The 21,642-nt window shown below is 34.3% G+C and overlaps 1 protein-coding gene across 3 annotated transcripts in view; it reads right to left on the bottom strand.

Annotated features, from left to right (window-relative positions):
* The window catches only part of Phip (pleckstrin homology domain interacting protein), a 111,362-nt gene that overhangs the window by 64,847 nt on the left and 24,873 nt on the right, over positions 1–21,642 (bottom strand). For 2 of the 3 annotated variants that reach the window (XM_051173027.1, XM_051173034.1), the window contains exons 7-11: positions 16,522–16,682; positions 3,806–4,027; positions 3,421–3,521; positions 1,261–1,331; positions 87–187 (exon numbers count right to left, since the gene is read on the bottom strand). In XM_051173027.1, the coding sequence (XP_051028984.1) occupies positions 87–187; positions 1,261–1,331; positions 3,421–3,521; positions 3,806–4,027; positions 16,522–16,682 (656 nt within the window). The remainder of the gene's footprint in view (positions 1–86; positions 188–1,260; positions 1,332–3,420; positions 3,522–3,805; positions 4,028–16,521; positions 16,683–21,642) is intronic. The other variant, XM_051173041.1, reaches the window with a different exon arrangement.

The following is a 21,642-nucleotide window of genomic DNA, read 5'->3' as shown; positions in this document are numbered from 1 at the left end:
AGAAAAAAAAAAAAAAAAAGCAAAAGCTGAATGCAATCTTGATTCACTTAAAACTGTACCCAACTAGATCCTTCACCAATACTCACAGTATGAAACTCCAGTTCTGATATTTTCTCTGGTTGACCAGATCCAAAAAAATAAACTCTAATAATATGGTCAGTGCTTCCTGTGGCCAAGAACATTCCACCTATGAAGAACAACAGCACACTTTTAAAAGTAAAACACTTCTACATGATACCATTAATGATGCTGAGTCTTCTTTTGTCGTCCTCTTACTTACCTATCAAAGTCCAATCCTACTTTTGCAACTCCCTCAATAACATGCTCACACAAACTCTGCAATAATGCAAACCTGCTCTCAAAAGCTCACTGGTATCAGTGTACTACAGCATATATATTGTACTTGGAAAAAAATAATCACTACTTATATGACAATTTTATTCATCTTAAGAGCAATACTCTCACAGCATCAAGCTGTTACACACATTGAAAAATCTTAGGTACCTTTGATGAATGATCCCCTTACTGGACATATAAACAACAATGTATCTTTAGTAATAGAGCATGAACCCACAGTATGAAAAATGAACACATATGAATAGCCTAAGGAGACAAACACTGCCTTGATGGCAGCAGCAGATGCACTAGAGTTTGCTGTCCTTTACCCTCACTCAGGACTGCTATCTACAATTATCAAATGAACAAAGATTCATAAAAACAGTGGGAAGAAGAGATGCTGGGAACATTACATACCAATCTAATCACACTAATTTTCTTTGTTAATTCACCTTAAAAACTTAGGTCATAAAACCTGGCAACCACTTAAAATGCTACTGCAAAAAGTTAATTAGAACAAGATTCTGGAACAAAATAAATACATACATGCATTAGTTTTTAAATTTTTCACTGATTTTATAGAACATCTCCAAAATCTATGAAGACAACCCAGTTTTAAAATATTTATCTGTAATGAGATAGTCTAAAATTCATTATTTAATCAGTCAATTTTAAAGTAATTTATTCCCTCCTTCTAGAGAAGTATGGCATTCATGAAATCACATACACTAAATTCTAGCAAGGTTCAAAATATCAAAATCAAAGTATCTACCTTGACTTTCATTCTTTTTTGCTTATTAGCTCTAGTATATATGGGGATGTGATATATACTACAGCAGAAAATGTTTTCATAATTTTATCTTTGAGAGGTGCTTCCTAATGCACAGTTTCAGGTTGAACATTAAAAAGGGTAAACAATCATACCAGCACTGAATGACGAACAGATCATCTGAACTCCAGGCCGAGGGCGCTCTGTAAATTTTGTAGGTCTTGGACTTTGATGGAAAAAAAAAAGTCATTTTAAAAAATCCAATGAAAATTGATCTTTAAAAAAAATAACAGTTGGCTTTCTTCCTAAAAACATCAAATTCTAAATACCAGCAGACCTGTAAAATTCTCAAGATAAATTCCATAGTACACCCTGATACATATGTCAATTAGAACATGGAACAATCCTACAATCACCATCTTTCTGGAAGTGAATTACATCCATTTGTAATCAACTCTAACAAACTTCATATAGTAGAGAGCAACATACAAACATGTATGGAAATAAATTAACTATAAAAATGAATACATTGTCTAAATAAATGTTAGTTCTGTGGTTTATGTTTATTATATGATGTTGTTAATTAATTTCCTTTTGGTTTAAAGTTGTATGTGTTGGGGGTGGGGAGTTATGAAAATGCATGCAACCCATGAATGTATGTGTGTGGAAGCCAGAAGCTGACAACATGTGTCTTTAATAAGGAATGACTCCAGCTCATTTTTCAGGCAAGGTCTGTTGGTACATAAGATGTCACAGACTGGCTAACACAGAGAGCCAGCAGCCTGGAGTAACCCACCCATCTCTGTCCCACCACTGTTCCTAGTTCCTGAGGTAACAGATGTGCCTCTATGTCCAGCTTTTTACGAGAAGATGAGGCTCCAAAGTAAGGTGCATAGCAAGCACTTTACCAACTGGGCCATCTTCCCAGCTCTTGTTCACCTACTAATATAACATTAATAAAATATTCTTCTAAATCACAATAATTTACCCTTATGCCAAAGTAAATCTGAAGGCAATGGGACTCATATCAACAATAAAATTCCTTCAGATAGTATGAGCCACATAAAATAGATTATATTCACCTATTTTAATTAATTATAGCTATACTATAGATGTTTGAGATTAATATTTTTGACATGTTTAATGTTATAACTATGTTGAAAAAAATCAAATAACTAGATTTTAAGTATGACAATAGTTCTAAATGCATGTAATGCATGTAAATATATATATATATATATATATATAAAATGCTGATATTAATTTTATTTTAAACCCTATTTTTATCTATTTTAATCATAGAAGAAAATAATTAGGGTTGTCAAAGCTCACTATCTAACTTTAATAATACATATCACTTAAATTAGAACAATTTTCCTTTTGATTATTTAAGAAAATATAATACAAATAAATGATCCTTAATCCCAGCCCTTGGGAGGCTGAAGCAGGAGGCCTAGTCAAAGCCGAGGCCAGCCTGGGTTCCATAATAAGTTCAGGTCATTATGGGTTACAAAGTGAGAACCTATTTCAAAAGAGTGGCACATATAGCAAAGTACTACCTAGAACTAATGGTTTCAGCTATGAGAAAACCATGTTACCTTTCTTTATTTCAGTGTCCTTAATCAAAACATTAATTGTTCTGTCACCCTGATTTGATAAACAAAATTTAAGAAAAAGTTAAGATGTATTTATTTTCTTTGCATGAGCGTTCTGCCTGTCAAGTGCGTATGCTCACTATGTCAAGTGTGTCCCTGATGTTTGTGAAGGTTAGAATTGGGCATCAGATTCCCTGGAACTGGAACTACAAGAGTTTTTAATTGTGGAGCCATCTCTGCAAACCAAGACTTTAACAGAGTAAAAGCAAACTGTGAAGTGCTACTGTGGACTATGTGCATCTACCTCAATGTATCATAATGAAACTTCAACTATTTTCCCAAATCCAAAATAAAATTCTAATGTTTGCAGACTCAGTGATGTAATTTAAATTATTCCAAAAAAAATATCATTAGCAATGATAGTATGTTCCCAGCACAAAATTAAGCTACTGATATTATACAGCACACAGAAGACATGGCAAGAAAACATATATTCTTTAAGGAAACAACTGGACTAAAGACTAAGATAAATAAAGTCAGTAAGTATGGGGGGGGACTGACGCATGGAAAAAAAATGGTGAGGAATGAAAGATTAGTGAGAAACCAAAGCTCATTTCTGTTATTTACTCAAGGAAAAAAGGCAATATATTCCCTTTACCAATTAACTTTTAAACTTTCAAACATTAAACACTTATTTTACGGAATAAAATAGTAACTAACTTTATTTTAAGAGTTCCAGCATCCCAAAGCCAAAAGCATATAGTGCCATCCGCCCCAGTAGAAGACAGGTATCTCTTTGAGCCACTGCACAATGGTGAGAACTGAAAAGCAATCACAGGGGAAACAGTCTTTACAAGAACAAAGACAGTCCAAATAATGAAACTCTCCTTTAAAAACTAAGTTAATAGATACTAGTAGTAACCAGAAATACATATTGGTCAAATTCATAATTGCTCTGTCATTACAAGTCCATATAATTCATAACATAGGATACTTTTCTATTTTAAACCTTAGACACTACACATCATTAAAGTGACTTCACAAAGTCACTTAATTAAGTTTTAATTAAAACCAAAAAAGATTTAACAGGGCTTAAAACAATCACCTGTAGTGATGTAATAGATGCACTGTGTCCTTGAAGAACAGCCAAAGGTGCACAAGTCCGAAGACACCAGACCCGGATCATTTTATCACAACTCCCAGCTGCTATCATAGTGTTCTCATAGTTGACAGCCATGTCTGATATCTCAGCGGCGTGTCCTCTTAAAGTAGCCAGCAATCTCCCATCATCTGTGGCCCAGATCTTCACAAGACAATCATCAGAACCCTGGGAATTACAATAGGCATATTGATAAGAATTAATCCTATAAGTAAATCCCATTGTAATATAAAAAAAAAGCTATGTCCACATATCAACAATTATATTTTAGGCATTGAAAAAAGAAAATTTTAAGTAATAATCTTCTTCCTAAATTCTTTATTTTACTAAATCATTCAATAATTAAAATTTGTATAACCATAAGCAAACAAGAGATGTAAGATGTAGTAATAACATACATCAACGGTCCCCACCCACCATCTACAATTATCTCTACCTCCAGTCTCACAAAGGAGTTGAATTTCTGCAGTAATAATTTAAAGTCTAATTGCAAAACAAATGCACTGGTTCCTAGAATCACTTATGATGTCATTTTGCTATACAAAATGTGAGGAATGGTAATGTGAGGAAACTTTTAGAAAACTGAAAAGTGTAACAAACAAGTTAACTACTACTGACATTGGTAAAAAAAATCATTGTTCAGAAAAAAAAAGGTTGTCTCTATAAAGCCAATAAACATACATACATTATTTTATTTAGCTTGAATTTTTAAGACATTTTGTAAGGAAAGTATAATTCTTTATTTGGAAATAAATTACAATTTCACATTTCAAAACAGAGATGAGAACTTCTGGGTTCTGTTTTTATATTTTAATATGAAAATCTTAAGTATTTAAAACAGTATAAACCATGTCATTAATCCTCAGATAATGATCCTAGAAATACAAAACTTATCAGTATTTGTCACATTTCTAAGTTAAAGTAGAAAACAGACACTTTTAAAATTACTGAATGTTTGGCAGGATCTACTTTTACTATGGTTTCATGTAACCATTCTTCTAAGATATTCTAATCTGATGCAAATAAGAAAACAAAAAAACCCAAACCTTTAGATCTGAAGAGAACCTACGAAGTCAAATAACAACACAAGTTTTCTGCTTCATAGTAATTAAATACAAATATCACATGTACATGATCATATACACAGTAGTGATTGCCAACACCACCTTAAAGCATTGCCCACTTAAATGAAAAGTAGTGGTTGAGTCCTGAGGCGAATTAGAAAAGCTACCAAGTAGCAAGCAGTCAGACACTAATTTAGAATATGAAGTAATGGTGTAAAAATGAAGAAATATGATGAGCTATAATAGACATCAAGCAGGGAAGTACCAGGACTAGATGTATTTTTCAAAGAGTATTTTGAGAATGAGGCTAGGAAACAGGAAATCAGTTCAAAGTTGGTAAAGCAGATAATAATAAAATGAGTAACTTGTTATTAGAGCAGAAGAGAAAAATCAGTACAGATCAGGAATAGTAATAGGTATAAGAATCCTTTTGCACTGCTGTGGCAAGTGAAGAACAGCACTCTTTGACTTCAGCAAACAAGTCTATCCCACCACCTAGCACAAAAGCTTGCTAAATATAAAAAGGCTTTACAACACCCATAACTTAATTAATTTCATTCTCTTAATTCACTCATTCACTCCAATCATTTAGCTTCATTTAGCTTCATTTAGCTTCATTTCCAAAACTGAAGGTAAAATAATGTCACCACTTTCCCTTATCTATTTCAATAAACAAGTGTATTTCAGGACAAACATGTATATAAAACATGTTCAGCCTCTCTCCATAAATAAGATGTACACACTAATTATAAGGCACTTGCATTGTATTAGCTATTATTAAGTAATGCAGAGATGACTTAAAGTACATGTGAGAAGACACATAGCTTGTGTACAAAGTATATGCAATTTTATATAAGCAACTTGGAACAAGCAGAACCTGGTTATCCACAAAGGACCTGGAATCAATTCCTCCAAACTAGTAGGAGACAATTGACACTGTATCACAAAAATGGAATTTCATACTAACATTCATGTAACACAATACAAAAGCAAAATATGTAACTTTGCTTCCAAATATGGGTATGATTCACTTTGTTCATATGAATCTGAGTAAGTCTCCTTTACATGCCATTTCAATTATTTCCCATGCTAACAAACTATGAACACTTCTAGCTTTCTGATGTCAGCTTTAACAAAAATAATAATGGTAACTTGTGTTCCCTCCAGCCACATCTAAGTAAATTGCACCTGTTTTATTACTTTTGATCAATAATTTTTAAGGAAATTTGAAAGAATAAAACAAACTAAGTTCTTTTTAAATGACTGTTAGAAATACAAACGCAGAAAACAACTGGAAAGGAACATAAAATACTGAGAACATTTTTTTAAACATGCATGAGTGTTAGTTACATGTATGTTTATATACTATATTCATGCAGTGCCAACAGAAACTAGAAAGAGAGTGGTTTCCTGGGACTGGGGTTACAGGGAGTTGTTAGATACCATGTGGGCACTGGGACCCAAACCCAGATCATCTGGAAGATCAACCAATGCTTTTAACCATTGAGCCACCTCTCCAGCTCCAAATTATTTTTTTAAAGAGTAATAAATTATGTGAGATGACACACTTGTGATTTGTGTAGTCTCAACATGTGGAAGACAGAAGGTGAGTTCAAGGTCATCTGTAGCTACATACTAAGTTTGAAGCAAGCCCAGGATATATGAAATCCTATCTGGAAAAAAAAACAAAACAAAGCAAGGGGGGAGGGGGACTGGAGAGATGACCCAGCAGTTAGAGCACTTGTTACTCTTGTAGAGGAGCAGGTTTGGTTCCTAGCACCCACGCGGCGTGTCACACTGTCTCTAACTCTAGCTCTAGCTCTAAGGGATCTGACAGCTTCTGACCTCAATGGCACCAGGCATGCATCCAGTCACATACACACAAGCAAGCAGAAACACGCATACATTTTAAAAAGACCAAAATCAAAGACAAATAAATGCACTACATGTGTTTTATTTATTTACTATTGCTCATTAGGCATTAAACCCAGTGTATTAAGTCCAAGAAAAGTGTACCATTGCTGAGGTACAGCTTCAAGCAATACCTTACATACATGTTTTATGTAACTGTGGAAGGTGAGTTGAAAACTGACTAAAAATTACTCTTTAAACAGACCAAAATCTCGGTCAGAATTTAAGTCAGCTTTCCTTAAGCCTAACTGCAGCAAATAATGGTACTGCGATTTAACAATAAATCAAAGTTAAGACGTCAGACACCAATAAAAGGAGAATGTTAAAATCACATTGGGTATTAAAAAGAACAATATTATACTGATGAAGAAAAGGTTCGGTATCAAATTGGTATATATTTAAGATATATGAAGGAGAATAAGAAAAGACTCAAGTCCAATCCTCACAGCAAACTCAGTTGATGGTTTTGGTGAGGCAATAATTCCAGCGGATAGAAATCTCATGTTTCATTCAATATGACGGGCAGCAATTGGGTACCATCTTGAGGGAAGTCTGTCACTAAAAACTGTGCTACAATAACAGCCTGAGATCAAGGCTGGGAGATTGCCATTTGGCCTACTTCAGCCACTGAGTAAGGAAAGGCTTCTGGAAACGGTGTGGAAGGGTAGACAGTGACAAAAAGGGGGGGGGGGGCAAAGACAGTAGGAGGCTGGGTGAAGGGCAGGAGTTGAGTCATTAAACATATCTTGTCCTTGGTGGCTAACAATAGCTCTCACCAACTGAGAAAACTCTTAAGAGGCCTGACCCTGAGGACAGTGAGGATCAACCCCTGTTGCCATACATCTATATACCTAGCTACTACAGAGACTAAAAACTGTTGCATAGTTCCAGGAAGATGATTAACACTCAGGAGTTCTTGAAAAACCATGAAGGCCTTTCTGCCTCAGGACTTGGTCCCTTTTCCACAGTCCTGACAGGCTTAGAAAATATCTGCCAGATAAAATAATAGCCACACCAGCAGTAATGATCTAGAGTGTCAGGAAGGTGAGTGAACCAGTCAAGAAGGAGAGCTACCAAGACACAGACAAGTCAGGTGGACATACAGATACAGTACCAGTACAAACCATAGCAAATACAAGAGTCTACTAGTTCAACTGACACTCCCAAACTTCATATTAGATAGCTGATCATCTCCAATCTAAGAACCCAAGAAGAGCCTGCTCAAAAAAAAAAAACCTCATCCTGTTCTTACTACACAGACCAGGCTGGCCTAGAATTCAGAGAGAGCCACCTGGTCCTGACTCCTGGGTATTGAGATTAAAGGTGCATGCCGCCAAGCCAGTCACAACTTTTAGATATATTTCTGCTTCATGGTATTTTAAAATATTTTCAAGTTTTTTTTTTTTTTTAGTTCCTCTTCATATATCCCCTGATTTTGTTTAATACTATTTTTATTACTGAGCAGTATTTTTTTTCCAGTCTATTATTGGGAACTTTTAGCTTCCTTAAAAAATACAATCTTTTATTCACCTGCCCCCATAATATTCTCCTACCCGTGTTATTATCCTTTCCCTTTTTTAATATTTAACTTTATTCTCCTTCTAATTCTCCATTTTTCTGGCCTCCTTTCTTTGCTTCTTAATAAAGGGTTGGGGGAAGAGATGAAAGCAAAGAAGGGACTATCCAGGGAGGGAGGCCTGAGTAAGGCGAAACAAGCCAAATGACAAGAACATGGGTGAGGATAGCAGAGGAATATGACAAATTTGAACAAAACATAATGACATGCATTTATGAAAATGTCCTACCAAAACTCATTTTTATGCTAACAAATGATAAAAGAAAATGAATTTTAAAATACATGTATCAAGTGCTTCTTTAAAGCAAATCAGGAAAAATTATATCACTAACCTCAGCAAACATAAATAATAAAATAAGCACATGAATATTACTTCCTGAAAAAGGAAAGGAAACAAAAGATCAGAACAAAAAAGTAAAGCTTAGAAATTCAGCAATTAAGAAGAAAACTTTCCAAAACCAACAGTAAGAAAGCCTAACACTTTTAGATATCATTTAGATATATTAGGGTAATACTAACATTTTTTCCCCCAGTAAAGTCCTAAATGCCCAATAGAAAGTGGTAACTACAGGAACATTATATCCAGATACTAACATCTAATCTGAGAAGGCTTAAACTAAGGAAGATTAGAGACAGTGTGAAGTGCATGGATTTAGTAGCTTCTAGACTTTTGATTGAAAGACCTTGTTAGTTTCTACTGTTTCTGAACAATTCTGAAACTACAACAAAAGTCAAGGATAGAGGACAAAACTTAGTTATTACTTTATAAATGACAATGACAACAGAGATAATTACAAACAGGCACCACTTAGAGTTCATAATTACAGGGAATGGCACAATAAAAGAATCAGGCTGGCTACAAAACTGAAATTTTATTTTGGAGTTCACTTTAAATCCAATTATAATGTTATATAGTATTAATCTCAAAACAGTATGAACAAAAAATAAGTAGCTATTTTACTTAATAATATAATTACTCTGGAATGTGTTCATTGCCAAGTTTTTACTTGCCTTTTGTCACTAAGCCTAAGCTGAAAATTGGTACAACAAAAATTCTGCACAGCCTTTAGCTTACCCAATCTTCTTTAAAAACAATAGACCAAATTTAGTGGATTTTTAATTAGTATCTGAAGGTATCCTGTCAATGAAGAATGGAAACAAAGAAGTTAAAATATACTTTCATTCTGAAAGTACAATAGAGTACAAAGGCTTGATGAAAACAGTGGGATTTAAATAAAATTTAGGTTAGTTCAAATCAAAGATTTGGGTTTAATTTAACCTATAAGTTTACTTATTTTAGTGATAAACTTGAAAAGGCCACATTTTTATCCTAATAGAAGGTCCTATTAAAACAACCTTTATTCTGGAATCACTGCTATTTATCTAATTCTTTTAAGCATTATATAGAAGTAGTGGTATTAGTAATTGCTTCCTTTTGATATGTAGCCAGGTCTTCTACTAGGAGGTCTTCTACTAGGAGTTAAGATGCCTATCTAAAAAAAAGTTAAAATTTTTATGAATCCCCCTATAAAAGGCCTTATTAAAAAAAAAAAAAAAAGTGAAGTCAGAGGGACAAAACCCATGGTGGGGAAAACTGTAATTCTTTTGGATACGAATCTAGGCAACACAAACCTGAGGAGGCATTGGCTTTGCTCTTTTGAGGGAGAAAACTTGTACGTGTCTGACATGGCTTTCTATTTTGTAGTGCATCAGACTTTCTGATTTTTCTCAAGCTTCAGAAGAATGCTGTATGTTCTACATAAAAATTTCACTAAGCATCAATACAAAGCAATAAACCACATAAAACTGATGCAGAAAACAAAACACAGCCAAAATCTATATTCACAAATTTTACTTTCTAGAAAGCAAGTTTTAATGTAATCAGTTATTTGTTATTTATTTAAAAAAGAAAGATGTTTCAGAACTTGATAGTTATTCTTCCTTCATATGACTTATTCAGTAGATATTCTTGCCTAATAAGTAAACTATGTTTTCCAAGTCCATTACAGTTGCTGTTCTAAAACTAAGATTTAGGGTTAAGAATGCTTCCTGAGTTCAGATCCCAGGATCCACTACCATTCTACAAGTGCCTATATCTCCAGCTTCAAAGAGGGAGAGGACAGGAGGATCACTGGGGCTGGCTGGATTCTAGCCTAAGGGAGAGAGCAAGAGCCCTAGTTCAAAGAGAGATGACCTCTACTTAAAAGAATAGGTGAAGAGTAGCAAGACACCAATAGTCTCTCCTGGCTTCTGTACATGAGCACTCCTACATACATGCACACATACACTCACATCACACATAAATAAATTAAGTGACAAGTATGTAAAGTAGTAAATGAAAATATCTAATATGATATAAGTGATAAAGTATGCTTCGTGTTTGTTCAAGTAGAAAACTGTATATATTTGGAAACAGAGCAATTTTGCTCAGTTGGCCTTAAACATAAAAAGCCTGTAAATCTTTCCCTGACTTTAAAGGCAGAAAAAAGACATACCCATTTACTTAGATAGTAGATAGAAAGGCAGAAAGCCACACATACGAGAGAGAGAGAGAGAGAGCGAGGGAGAGAGAGGGAAGGAGAGAGGGAGGGAGATAGAGAAGAGATTTCTGAACCCTTTACCTTTAAGAGCAAGTTACAGACCTGATGCACCAATCCCTCCTAAAGCATGAACCCTCTTTGAATAAGTAAGGTAATATAAATAATCCTATCATCAATCTCTACAGGATCCACTCAGTCTGCCAATTCTGTTCTTGATGTTTGTTCTCTCTCTCTCTCTCTCTCTCTCTCTCTCTCTGCACTGGAATCCATATAGATATTACACTTAACTGCCACATTTCTTCAGGCTCCCCTACTTGGAATCCTTTCTTATTTATGGCCTCAGATATTTACAAATATGGTCCGTACAATATCTCATAACTTGGCTCTGAAAATGTATCTTTATGACTAGATCCAGCTAATGCTGTCTTTGTATAAAAATTACCACAAAACAATCCATTTTTCTCATTAGAACACCTTTCAGAATGCTGTCAATATTCCTACAACTAATTTCACAACTAAGTTATTTTGTCGTGTTATTTCTAAAGTTCCCTGTTTTTCTCACCTCCATTTTTTTTCCTCTTAAACAACTGGTACATTTTGGGGCATAGTGCAAGATTATGTCAAGATCTTCAAAGCAAGATTCTCTCTACCAGCCTCAACCTGCTAATAAAGAAATTAACCACATGAATAGTTTGAGAAAACAATCCAACCCCAAGCAAAGGAAGTAAATTGGTAGTAGAAAGGTTTTAAGATAAGAAAGTTCTGCATTTGATGCACAGGGTTAAGTAACAATGTAACTAAAACACAGAAGAGGGGACACTTAGCATCTGTCAAAGTTACTTGTCTTAACCACAAACACTTAGATCAAGGCAATAATTAACAACTTCGGCAAACTTATAAGGAACCTTCAGTCTTTTGTCTTTCAGGAAAAACTCATCTCTTGGCGTCTAAGCAGCTCTTCTCTACAGACCTACTATCCCCAGAAACAGAGATAACTGCCTGTCAGTTTTAAAAGTTGAAGACAGGCTTTCTTCAGCTGTAATGTTTTCATATAATTGATTTTTCATCTCAATCTTGTAGTCTACATCTCATTCTTGTTCCCACTGTTGTCAAGAATGTGTATTTCCCATACACATAAGCCTCTCAGACAAAAGAGCAGCATGTCCAATTTAGCAGACATTTCTGCCTATATGACTGACATAGTAAGTTAATAAGATGACTTTCTATGAAACAAGTTCAATAGATATTCTCTCATACACATACATACATACATGCATATATACATGTCTTTAGAATTGTATAAATCTTATTTTCAATGTGCTGATCCTATTTTCATTTCCCTGTGACTGTTCATGCTCTGCTTTATTTCATGGTTCACTGCCAGAACCTTTTCAATTTACACCACCCTCAATGTCACTGTTGTTTTAATCCATACAGCACAAAAGGATACACCCACAATCCCAGCATTTTGGCTGAATATGAGGCAGAAAGATGAAGAATTTCAGACCAGCCTGGTTTCTGTAGGAATTCTATGTCAACAAGAAATGCAATATACATTTTAAATTCATCCTCTGTTCTTCCTTGTCTTTGGGTAAGAGGCTTCCTCTTTAACAGGTCATACAGGAACTTGGTGGTTTTGTTCCCATCAGCATTTCCAGGTCATGTTCAATGATAACCCATATTTGATTCTGTGCTATACCTAATAACTCACAATTATGTACTATAGTTTCTCAAAGTTTGTAAACACCTTTCTCTAACTCTGTAATATCCAGTCAATTCAGCTAAGGTGTTACGTTTCCAGCAAATTCTCTACTATTTTCTATAGTAAGGCTGAATCAGGGGCCTATTCAAATAATCAATTTAGGTGCCCTGTATCAAAAAGTTCATACCATACAGTATCATTACTGTCTATTTACTATTTGTAAACAGATGTCTTCAAATTATATACATCCACTTCTTAAGAATAGTGATTGATAAAAAGATGCAAATGCACCAACCCATATTCTTTACTATAACCTCTAGTAAAGGTGGCATTTTATGTTCCTTTGCCTTAATTTCAATGGAAAAGAAATAAATTTTACCTTTCTAAAAAGGGGTGTGCGATCTCTGCCCCTTCTCTCCCCTCATTCTCTTTCCCTCTCCCTCTACCTTTCTGGAGACACTACATGTGCCTGGCTGGCCTGACTCTGCCTCCTCCAGAGTACTGCAATTAAAGGCATGCATCACCGCACCCAGCTGGGATCTCTGTCTTTATGTGCTCAAAGAAATTTTTTGTGTTGTTGCCTTAGTCCTAAGAATTCATCAACTCTGCTTTTCTTTTGTAAACATAATTTCAGGCAGTGATTCTGAAACCAAGTAAAAAGATTACAAGTGAGAATTAGAAATTAAATTTTAACTTGTAATTATGCTATCTCCTTCCTTTTAAAAAAGTCTAAGACAATATTATTAAAATATTAAAAACAAATAGCAATAGTTGCCTAAAAGAAAATTTCACTTACCAATTACAAGGATTTCCCCTAAAACTTTTCATAGCGTTTATGAGTTTATCTGGCCTAGTCACTGAGTTCAGACTCTTAACTCACACAAGCGTTCAAAACAGTAAAAATAGATAACATTTGTTTAAGTCTGTCTAATGAGTAAAGCTTAATGGCTTTTTTCTGTACCCCTTGATAGGCTGTCCATTCCCCTCTCTGTGTAAGAGATGCTAAATATGTGACTAGAGCACTCTGACACCAAATCTAACACTCTTAAAAACCTGCAAATAAGCCTTTGCAGAAGACTCAAGTCTCTTGGTAAAGCTTTCAAATATACTTGAACCAAGAAATTGTAAATAAAACTGAAAAGTCTGAAAATACCAAATGTAATAAAAGAAAATATTGGTTAGTCCTTTAGCCAATTGTTAGTCCAATAAATTATGGCAATTGTTGACATATGAATCTTCTGTGTGTTGTAAAATACTGTCACAAGTTTTACCCATCCCTCTTCAATTTTCAAGACCAAACTGTAAACTACAAGTGAGTTCAATATGTTGTGTGCTTGTAGAAAGTTGAATGAGAAAACACCCAATATCTGTTTGGCTTTACAAGATAAATATGTGCAATAGATAGAAATGTGTCCTGTTACCCATTGAAATGATAATACAAAAATAAATTGAAAAACATAGGTCTCACTGCTAAGGAGATGGCTCAGGTTAAAAGCATGTACTGAAAACCCAGTTAGTTCCTATCACCCAATGAGGCTGCTCACACCTGGCCTCTAACTCTAGTTCTAGGATATCTGACACGTGGCCTCTGTAAGTACCTGCACCTAAACGAATGCAAACAAACAGATACACATAGACACGCACACAGAAAATAAAAATTAAAAACCAAAAACCAGGCTCTATTAGCATTTCTACTCTAATGTTGTACTATTTTAGAGCATGTAACTATAATTCACCATATGAATGAAACTAAGACTTTGGCACAACTAGCAAATTATTTCACATTTTTAAAAATACCTTTTATACTCTAGGTAAGAAAATATAGTCATTAATATGTTATTCTCCTTCCCTTTTGTGTACACCTCCAACCAAAGGAAACAACTAGAAAGCAGTTTCTCCCTTCTCCACTTCTCTACTTCCCCAAATAAAATGCCCTAAAATGTGCATTTCCTTATAAGGCCAGATAACAAATAATTTCAACTTTGAAGGCACTATGATTCTGTGATAAACCATACAACAGTGCTTTTGTAGTTCAACAGTGACTACACATAGTATTTAACCATCTATGTGTCTTTATCTTTAGAAAACTATTTATACTCTAGATTGAGCCAAAGGTAGTTAATTTGATTATTCCCTGGTTTAAGTACTGTTAAATGTTGTTTGGAAAAGTTTATTAAGCTCAGAAAACAGGAACAAACACATTATTTCATTGTTGTTTCCTTGAAAACATTCTAAGAAATGATGTATCAAATTCCTATTAAGTCAGATAATCCCACATAAATTTGGTATTTACAATCCATATTTCTCTTAAAGATTTCCCTAAGATAGTATACTAACATCAAAAATGGAAAAATCATGCTTTTTTTTTTTTTAAATAATCAAAGTGACAATGGTGTATGTTTTTTACGGTCACCAAAATACAAACCAAACATAATACTTCTCATAACTTCTGTTTGTTACTGTTTTTGAAGGAATTTCTTCAAATATTAGAAAGGCCTTGACTTAGGTTTTGAAAACTAAACAATAACCTATTAAATTAATGGCTAGGCTGATAATTCAGTTACAATTTAAAAGTCAACTACTAATGTGTATATAGCAAACACAAAGTTTAATAATCTATGAAGAAGCTTAGAAATTTTTAGTTTGTTTCCTAAAAACAATGGAGGTGAAAGTAGGAAATGTTGATAGTGGGAGTGAAGCACAAATGTCCAATGAATTAAAATCATTAAACAAAATGTGAAAAATTCTTTCAGGTGTTCTTTCTTTAGTTGTTCTATAGATAACTTGATATAAGTAGTTCTCAATTTATATTCAAATTTACGCAAAGAAAAGCAAAAAAGAATCTATTATCATTGTTACTTTAGTTAAAATTAACAGCTGGACAGATGGCTCAGTGGTTAGGAGTACTTTAAGAAGACCTAGGCTTGATTCCCACAAACGACATGGAAGCTCTGTTCACTCCGTCTCCAAGAATCTGTGCACTCTTCTGAACTCTATGGGCTCCAGGTGCACACATATATACACAGGAAAACAAACAAACAAACAAAACCTCATATGCATAATAAATCAAAAAATAAATCTCTAAAGTTAGCTGCAGTTCCCTAAAATCAAAAATGAGAATTTCTATTTGAAGTCTTCTCTCCCACTTCCTTGTTTCAAAGGCAATTAAGGACTGAGTGAATGTATGCTTACAGCCCACAGGGTAATGTTTAATAAGTATAACCATAGTAGTAAGGTAAATATTATGCTTGCTGAATATAATAGTTAAGACACTTGAAAAAAAACAAGTTGGAATACTTCCAAAATAATTTTTCTCACTCAAAGCTAAAATGCCCCACTCCTTTTCCCTGCAGCAGGTTAGAAGAAACAGGAACGACTCCCAATGCGCTTCTTTAAAAACATAGCTATTTCAAAGAATCGGGTGTTAAGGATCACAAAATCCTGAGCAAAGAGTGTCAGATATGCTCAGAATTTCTATCACCATTTAAAGGAGTTTTCTTAGGTTAGTAAGTGGTTCTCTGCAGATAATACTTTTCCACATTTTGTCCAGGCTCTTGTTCTATAATTAAAAATATGACATAACCATCAGCCTATGTGATTAATATGGAGAAACACATAAATGTCCCACATAGGACATATATGTAGATGTGATTACACTATTAACAGGTCTAAATTTTGGGACTTCTAAACTTGGAAAAAGTTCAAATTTAAATGAAAACTTGTTAGAACATACTTTTTAAAAGTACACAAATTTCCAGTTTCCCATTAAAAGGAAAAAGCAAAATTTTTACTTCTACTTCTCATTTAGGCAATGTTTCTTCAATTCAATTCTATCTACCAGCAAATATAAGAATTTAAAAATGACTTACAGTAAATATCCGCCTGCCAGTTCGATCAAAAGTTACACAGTACACCGATGATAAGTGTCCAAGAATTCGTTTATGCATCTTCATATGCTGATACACTGCAGTTGGAACAAGTCGCTCAAGTCTGTATTTCCCATTCAGCTTCCTTGAAAACAGAGTATCCGCTACCAAGAAAATGGGGAATATAAATGTACTCCAGAAACAAACTAGGTTTCTTAAATTCATATTTCTAGAACTCATTTCATTTATCACATTCTGGTTTTAAAAAAATATTTCTATATGGCTCCAAGTCTACAAAATAAACAATATTGGCCAGAGTTCTTAATAATAAAGCATTCTACACAAACACACACACACACACACACACACACACACACACTTTTTAAGACTGAGAAATAAGGTTCCCTTACAAAAGCAGTTAAACCTGGACTCCAAAGATTTAATACTTAAACTCTGTCTCCCAGAATGATTTCAAGCAAATCTTTCCATAAGTGACTTCCACAGAAGTCACTTGGTGATCTTGATTTCAAGAGCTGATTGCTGGTCTTCTGCTTTACATGCTGACTCCCAACACTAAATGTTCTCATCTAACTAATTACTACTGTACTTATAGAGAAGGTACTCAATACATCTATGCTCACCGATTTTTGTTTTTAACAGAAGGCAGCTGATTTTCCCCAAAGCAATGCTAGCTATATTAGCTAGTTAGCACTACAAGTTTCTCACTTGAACTAAATCAGAAAATTTTTTAAAAACAGTGTGCACAATTTATATATACACATACTATATTACACATACACAGTCACACACAGTATGCTATTTAACTCAAATTAGAATCTAGCAATTATACCCTACAGATTATGAAACAAAGTTATCTCATATATATTGTAAAAAAAAAAAAAAAAAAAATCAGTATTTTTTTTCCACATGCAATTTTAACTCACACTACATCTGTGTGAGTCCTGCTGAAAAGATAATAAAACTATGTTTCACAGGTTTTAAAATAACACTGTTTCAAAGTAAAATTATATTATGCTTATACGTTCCATTACTACAAAATCATATATTTGAATACAAGTACCTACTGTTAGCCGACAAACGATACTCGATAATCTAACACCTGAAAACTTCTACAAATCATCTGAAAGCTGTGAATTAGCTAAGTTCAAGCAGGTTATACAAAATTTTAGTTACAGGAAACTCAGTACGTTGCCATGATAGTTTGGCCTCTGACATATATTCTTCACACACAGAAATTACCTGGTAATAAACCACCTAATGCTTGGCTTCAATTTTATTTTGTGAACATAAAGCCAGTTATCAACTCTCCTTAGAAGCAAAGTAAAACTATATTCCTCAAATACCACAGACCACTAACTAACATCTCAGAATCACCTGTCTGTGCCATTAAGAAAACATCTAATGACATGCAACCCAAATGATGAGTGTTATCAAGAAGTACTTTAACTCCATACCCAAAACTTACAAAATGCTTAGAATTTCAAATTTTATATTTAACACTGTTCAGGAATGAAGACACAATTGTTGGAGACAACTAAAATAACTACTATTTCACAATGACTAGCAATACTATATATCAAAAATTTTAGTCATAATTTTTTAAAAAATTAAAGTTGATAATATAGTTATAAAATATTTTATACATGAGGAAGTGTTGCTGCCTTAAAAGTGGGGTTTACTCAGTCTTCAAGATAATTAGAATTAAACTTAAGACAACTGGAAAAAATAAAAATCCCACCCCACTGAACAGTCTGCAATAAAACATCCTAGAAACACAAGAAACTATCTTTAACTACATTTAGTGACACTGAACAAGCAATTCATTACTTAGAACTCTATCCTATAGGAGAAAATATGCTTTCAACTTATGAATCTACCAACAGCAGTAAAGATATTACACTGTAAGGAAATAATATATAGAGTTGGTGATTCAAACCTTGTTAATGACAAGAATTAAAGAAAAAAATATATATTAAAATACAATTGAAGAGGTCAAATTTGGGGGGTAAACTATCAAAGAGGTAGGACATTTTTACAAAGAAAAGATAATCTAGGACCTCACTTTTTCTCTTATTATACCATTACTATAACATCTATCTATCTACTAGAGCTAACTATTTCACTGAAAAACAGAAATTACCTTGTATTTCATTCACAAGCAAATGCAGAGCCTTTTAAACAAAAAGGAATATAAGTGAATCTTGGTTAATAAGATGTATATTAGGTTGTTCAATGTAATTTAGTCTCATGGTAAAAAAAAAATATATAAATGACAATTATTCACATTCTATAATGGGCTAATTACATATTTTTGAATAAAGGAAATGTCTCAAATTACAGAAATTTAAAAATTTTTACTAGGGTAGAGCATCAATTTTCAAATGAGCATGGCTAAACAAACACATGCTAAGGGATACAAAGCAACTGTTCCTTTATGAGATTATGTATAGCTTTAAGTGGAAATATAACTTCAGTTTAAAAAAATGTTGATTTTCCTAATTATGGTGAAATAAAATAGTTCTAAACTCTACCAAATAACACTAAACTTTTCCCCCCTTGGGAATTTTCTTATCACCCCAAACCAAGAAGATATCCCTGTAGGTAGACTAGTGAATTTCAAATGTTTCCTAACTTCATGATTACCACCTTTTTTACTCAAATCTACAATATGTTCACTTCAGAATAATCACCAACTTCCTTTGATATGGATCTACGAAGGTTTTACATACACTTGTTTCATGAGGTTAATACTGTCAACATGAGTGTTAAGAAGCAGGTATATAAGTACATTTGTAAGGGACTGTCTATATTAAATTAATTGTAGGTGGACCATTTCCTGAGCAGGGGATCCTTGACTATATAAAGCAAAGAGGGCAAGCTGAGCACTGACATCCATGAATGAATTCACTTTCTCAGTTTTAGATTGTGAATGCAATAGAACAGGCTGTTTTAAGTTCTTGATGCCTTAATTTCCCTCCTAATGAGGTATTGTTATCTGCAATTGTGAGACAAGTAACCCTTTTCCCCATTAAGTTGATTTTATCAGGGTATTTTATCACTCCAACAGGAAAGTAACCTAAGAGCTATCCCATTTCCTGTCTGATTTCATTCGTCACTTCTCTCAACCCTAGTCGCTCATCTGCTCCATTCTTCCAACACATCAGACATGCTCCTTCCTAATTTAGAGTGTCTGCATTAGCTGTACCACCTGCCTACATGCCAGGGGTTTTGTTTTTTCTTTTAATCTTTCCTCAAATGTCTGTCATCTTTTCTATGAAACTCATTTACAGGTAAAACCACATTTTTATGCGCCATATTTATCACCTGCCTCTTCCCACAACATACAACACAACTCCACAGATAATATATTTTTTTGTTTTGTTTTGTACTTAAGTATAAAACCTGGCTATTTTTAGATCAACACATATTTAGTGAATTAACATATAAGAAACATAGTAGTAAGTTTAAGACTTTCATCTGCACACTCAGAGTCCCATAACAACACTGAACTAAAAGCCATTCATAAGATATACACTGAGGACCCAGAGCAGACCTGGAAATGCTGTTCCAATCCGATCTCTTACAAGTGTAAGCAAGTTACCCTTTATAAACTTTAGTTCCTCCGGATATGTTATGGAAAATCATTTCCATTTTCCACAACATACTTGCCTCTTATATAATGCTTGCCCTTTGACACATTTATCACATTTTATACAATCACTAATATTATTTTTTCCTGTCTTACTTTCTTCTAATTCAGTAGTTCTCCTGAGAAACAGTATAATATCTACTTTTCTTTTAAGATTTTTTTTATATTTCTCATTTAGTTTTTATTACATCTGATACTTTAATATATATTATAAAATGAGTTTCTGAAAGTGATCTCCATAGTTGCATACATTTAAAATGCTTAGTCACCAGGGAGTACAGCTCTGGAAGATGTAAAGGTTTAGGAGGTGTGGTCTTGTTGGAAAAAGCCTGTCACTGGGGGTGGGCTTTGAGGTATCAAAAACCCAAGCCAGGCCCAGTCCCTCTCTACATGCATTTCAGGATGAAGCTCTCAACTAATTCTCCAACACCATAGGTGTATGCTTACACACACATCCACCATGATGATAATGGACTGAACCTCTAAGATTGCAAGCACGTCCCCAATTAAATGCTTTCAATCTCCCTTTATGGCCAAGGAAAGCCGCCAAGGCCAGTCATGTATCGGGGTATCTGCATGGAGACCCACAGAAGCTACTACATCAATCTGTGAAGGTGAAACATTGACTGTGTTGGAGAGCCCAAGATGTGGAGATGTGGAGATGTCAGAACCATGGGATAACAGCCAAGAACTATTGACCAGGTATGAAACCACACCAAAAGACAAATATGAAGTTAACAAAGCTGAAAATCGTGGTGATATTTTATTTATGATCTAACAAAGCTTGCCTGAAAATCAGAGTGCAAAGCTAGCCACACTACGTAGCCACAGAGGCTAGGTAGTAGTGGTACACACCTTTAATGCTAGCACTCAGGAGACAGAGGCAAACAAATCTCTGTTAGCTGAAGGCCACCTTGGGCTACACAAAACTGATCCAGGCTAAAAGAGCAACAGAGCTCACACAAGGGTGATCTCGGCACTTGGGATCCCATGCCTCTAATCCCAGCACTAGAGAGGAATATACAGTTGGGAGACAGGAGCTCAGGGCAGTCTGAGATTTGGTGGAGACAGATGCAGTCCAAGTACAGGATCACCTTTTCGGTCTTAGCGTTGGTAGAGGTAATATAATAACTCTAGTGGCTGGCTGCTTTGCTTTTCTGACCTACGGCTTTAACCTCAATAACTGCCTCTGGGTTTTTATTATTAAAACCAACTAGAATTCGTGCTACAGAAAACAGTAGGAAATCTGAAGAGGCTTTTGACTTCAGACAGGAAGATGCAGAATTTGGAGTTTGTTCTGCTGGTTTTCTGTCTTGCTTTTGTACAATATTTTTCCTCATTATGCTCTCTTTCCTCTCTTTTGGCATGGTAATGTGTATTCTGTACCATTATATACTGAAAGTATGTGATCTGCTTTCTTATTTTGATTTTACATGCGGTTACAGTTAAGAGAC

Source organism: Phodopus roborovskii, unplaced genomic scaffold (assembly GCF_943737965.1).
Source record: "Phodopus roborovskii unplaced genomic scaffold, PHOROB, whole genome shotgun sequence".
Taxonomy (NCBI): Eukaryota; Metazoa; Chordata; class Mammalia; order Rodentia; family Cricetidae; genus Phodopus; species Phodopus roborovskii.
The sequence above is the reverse complement of the archived record's forward strand: the minus strand, read 5'-3'. Positions and strand labels throughout refer to the sequence as shown.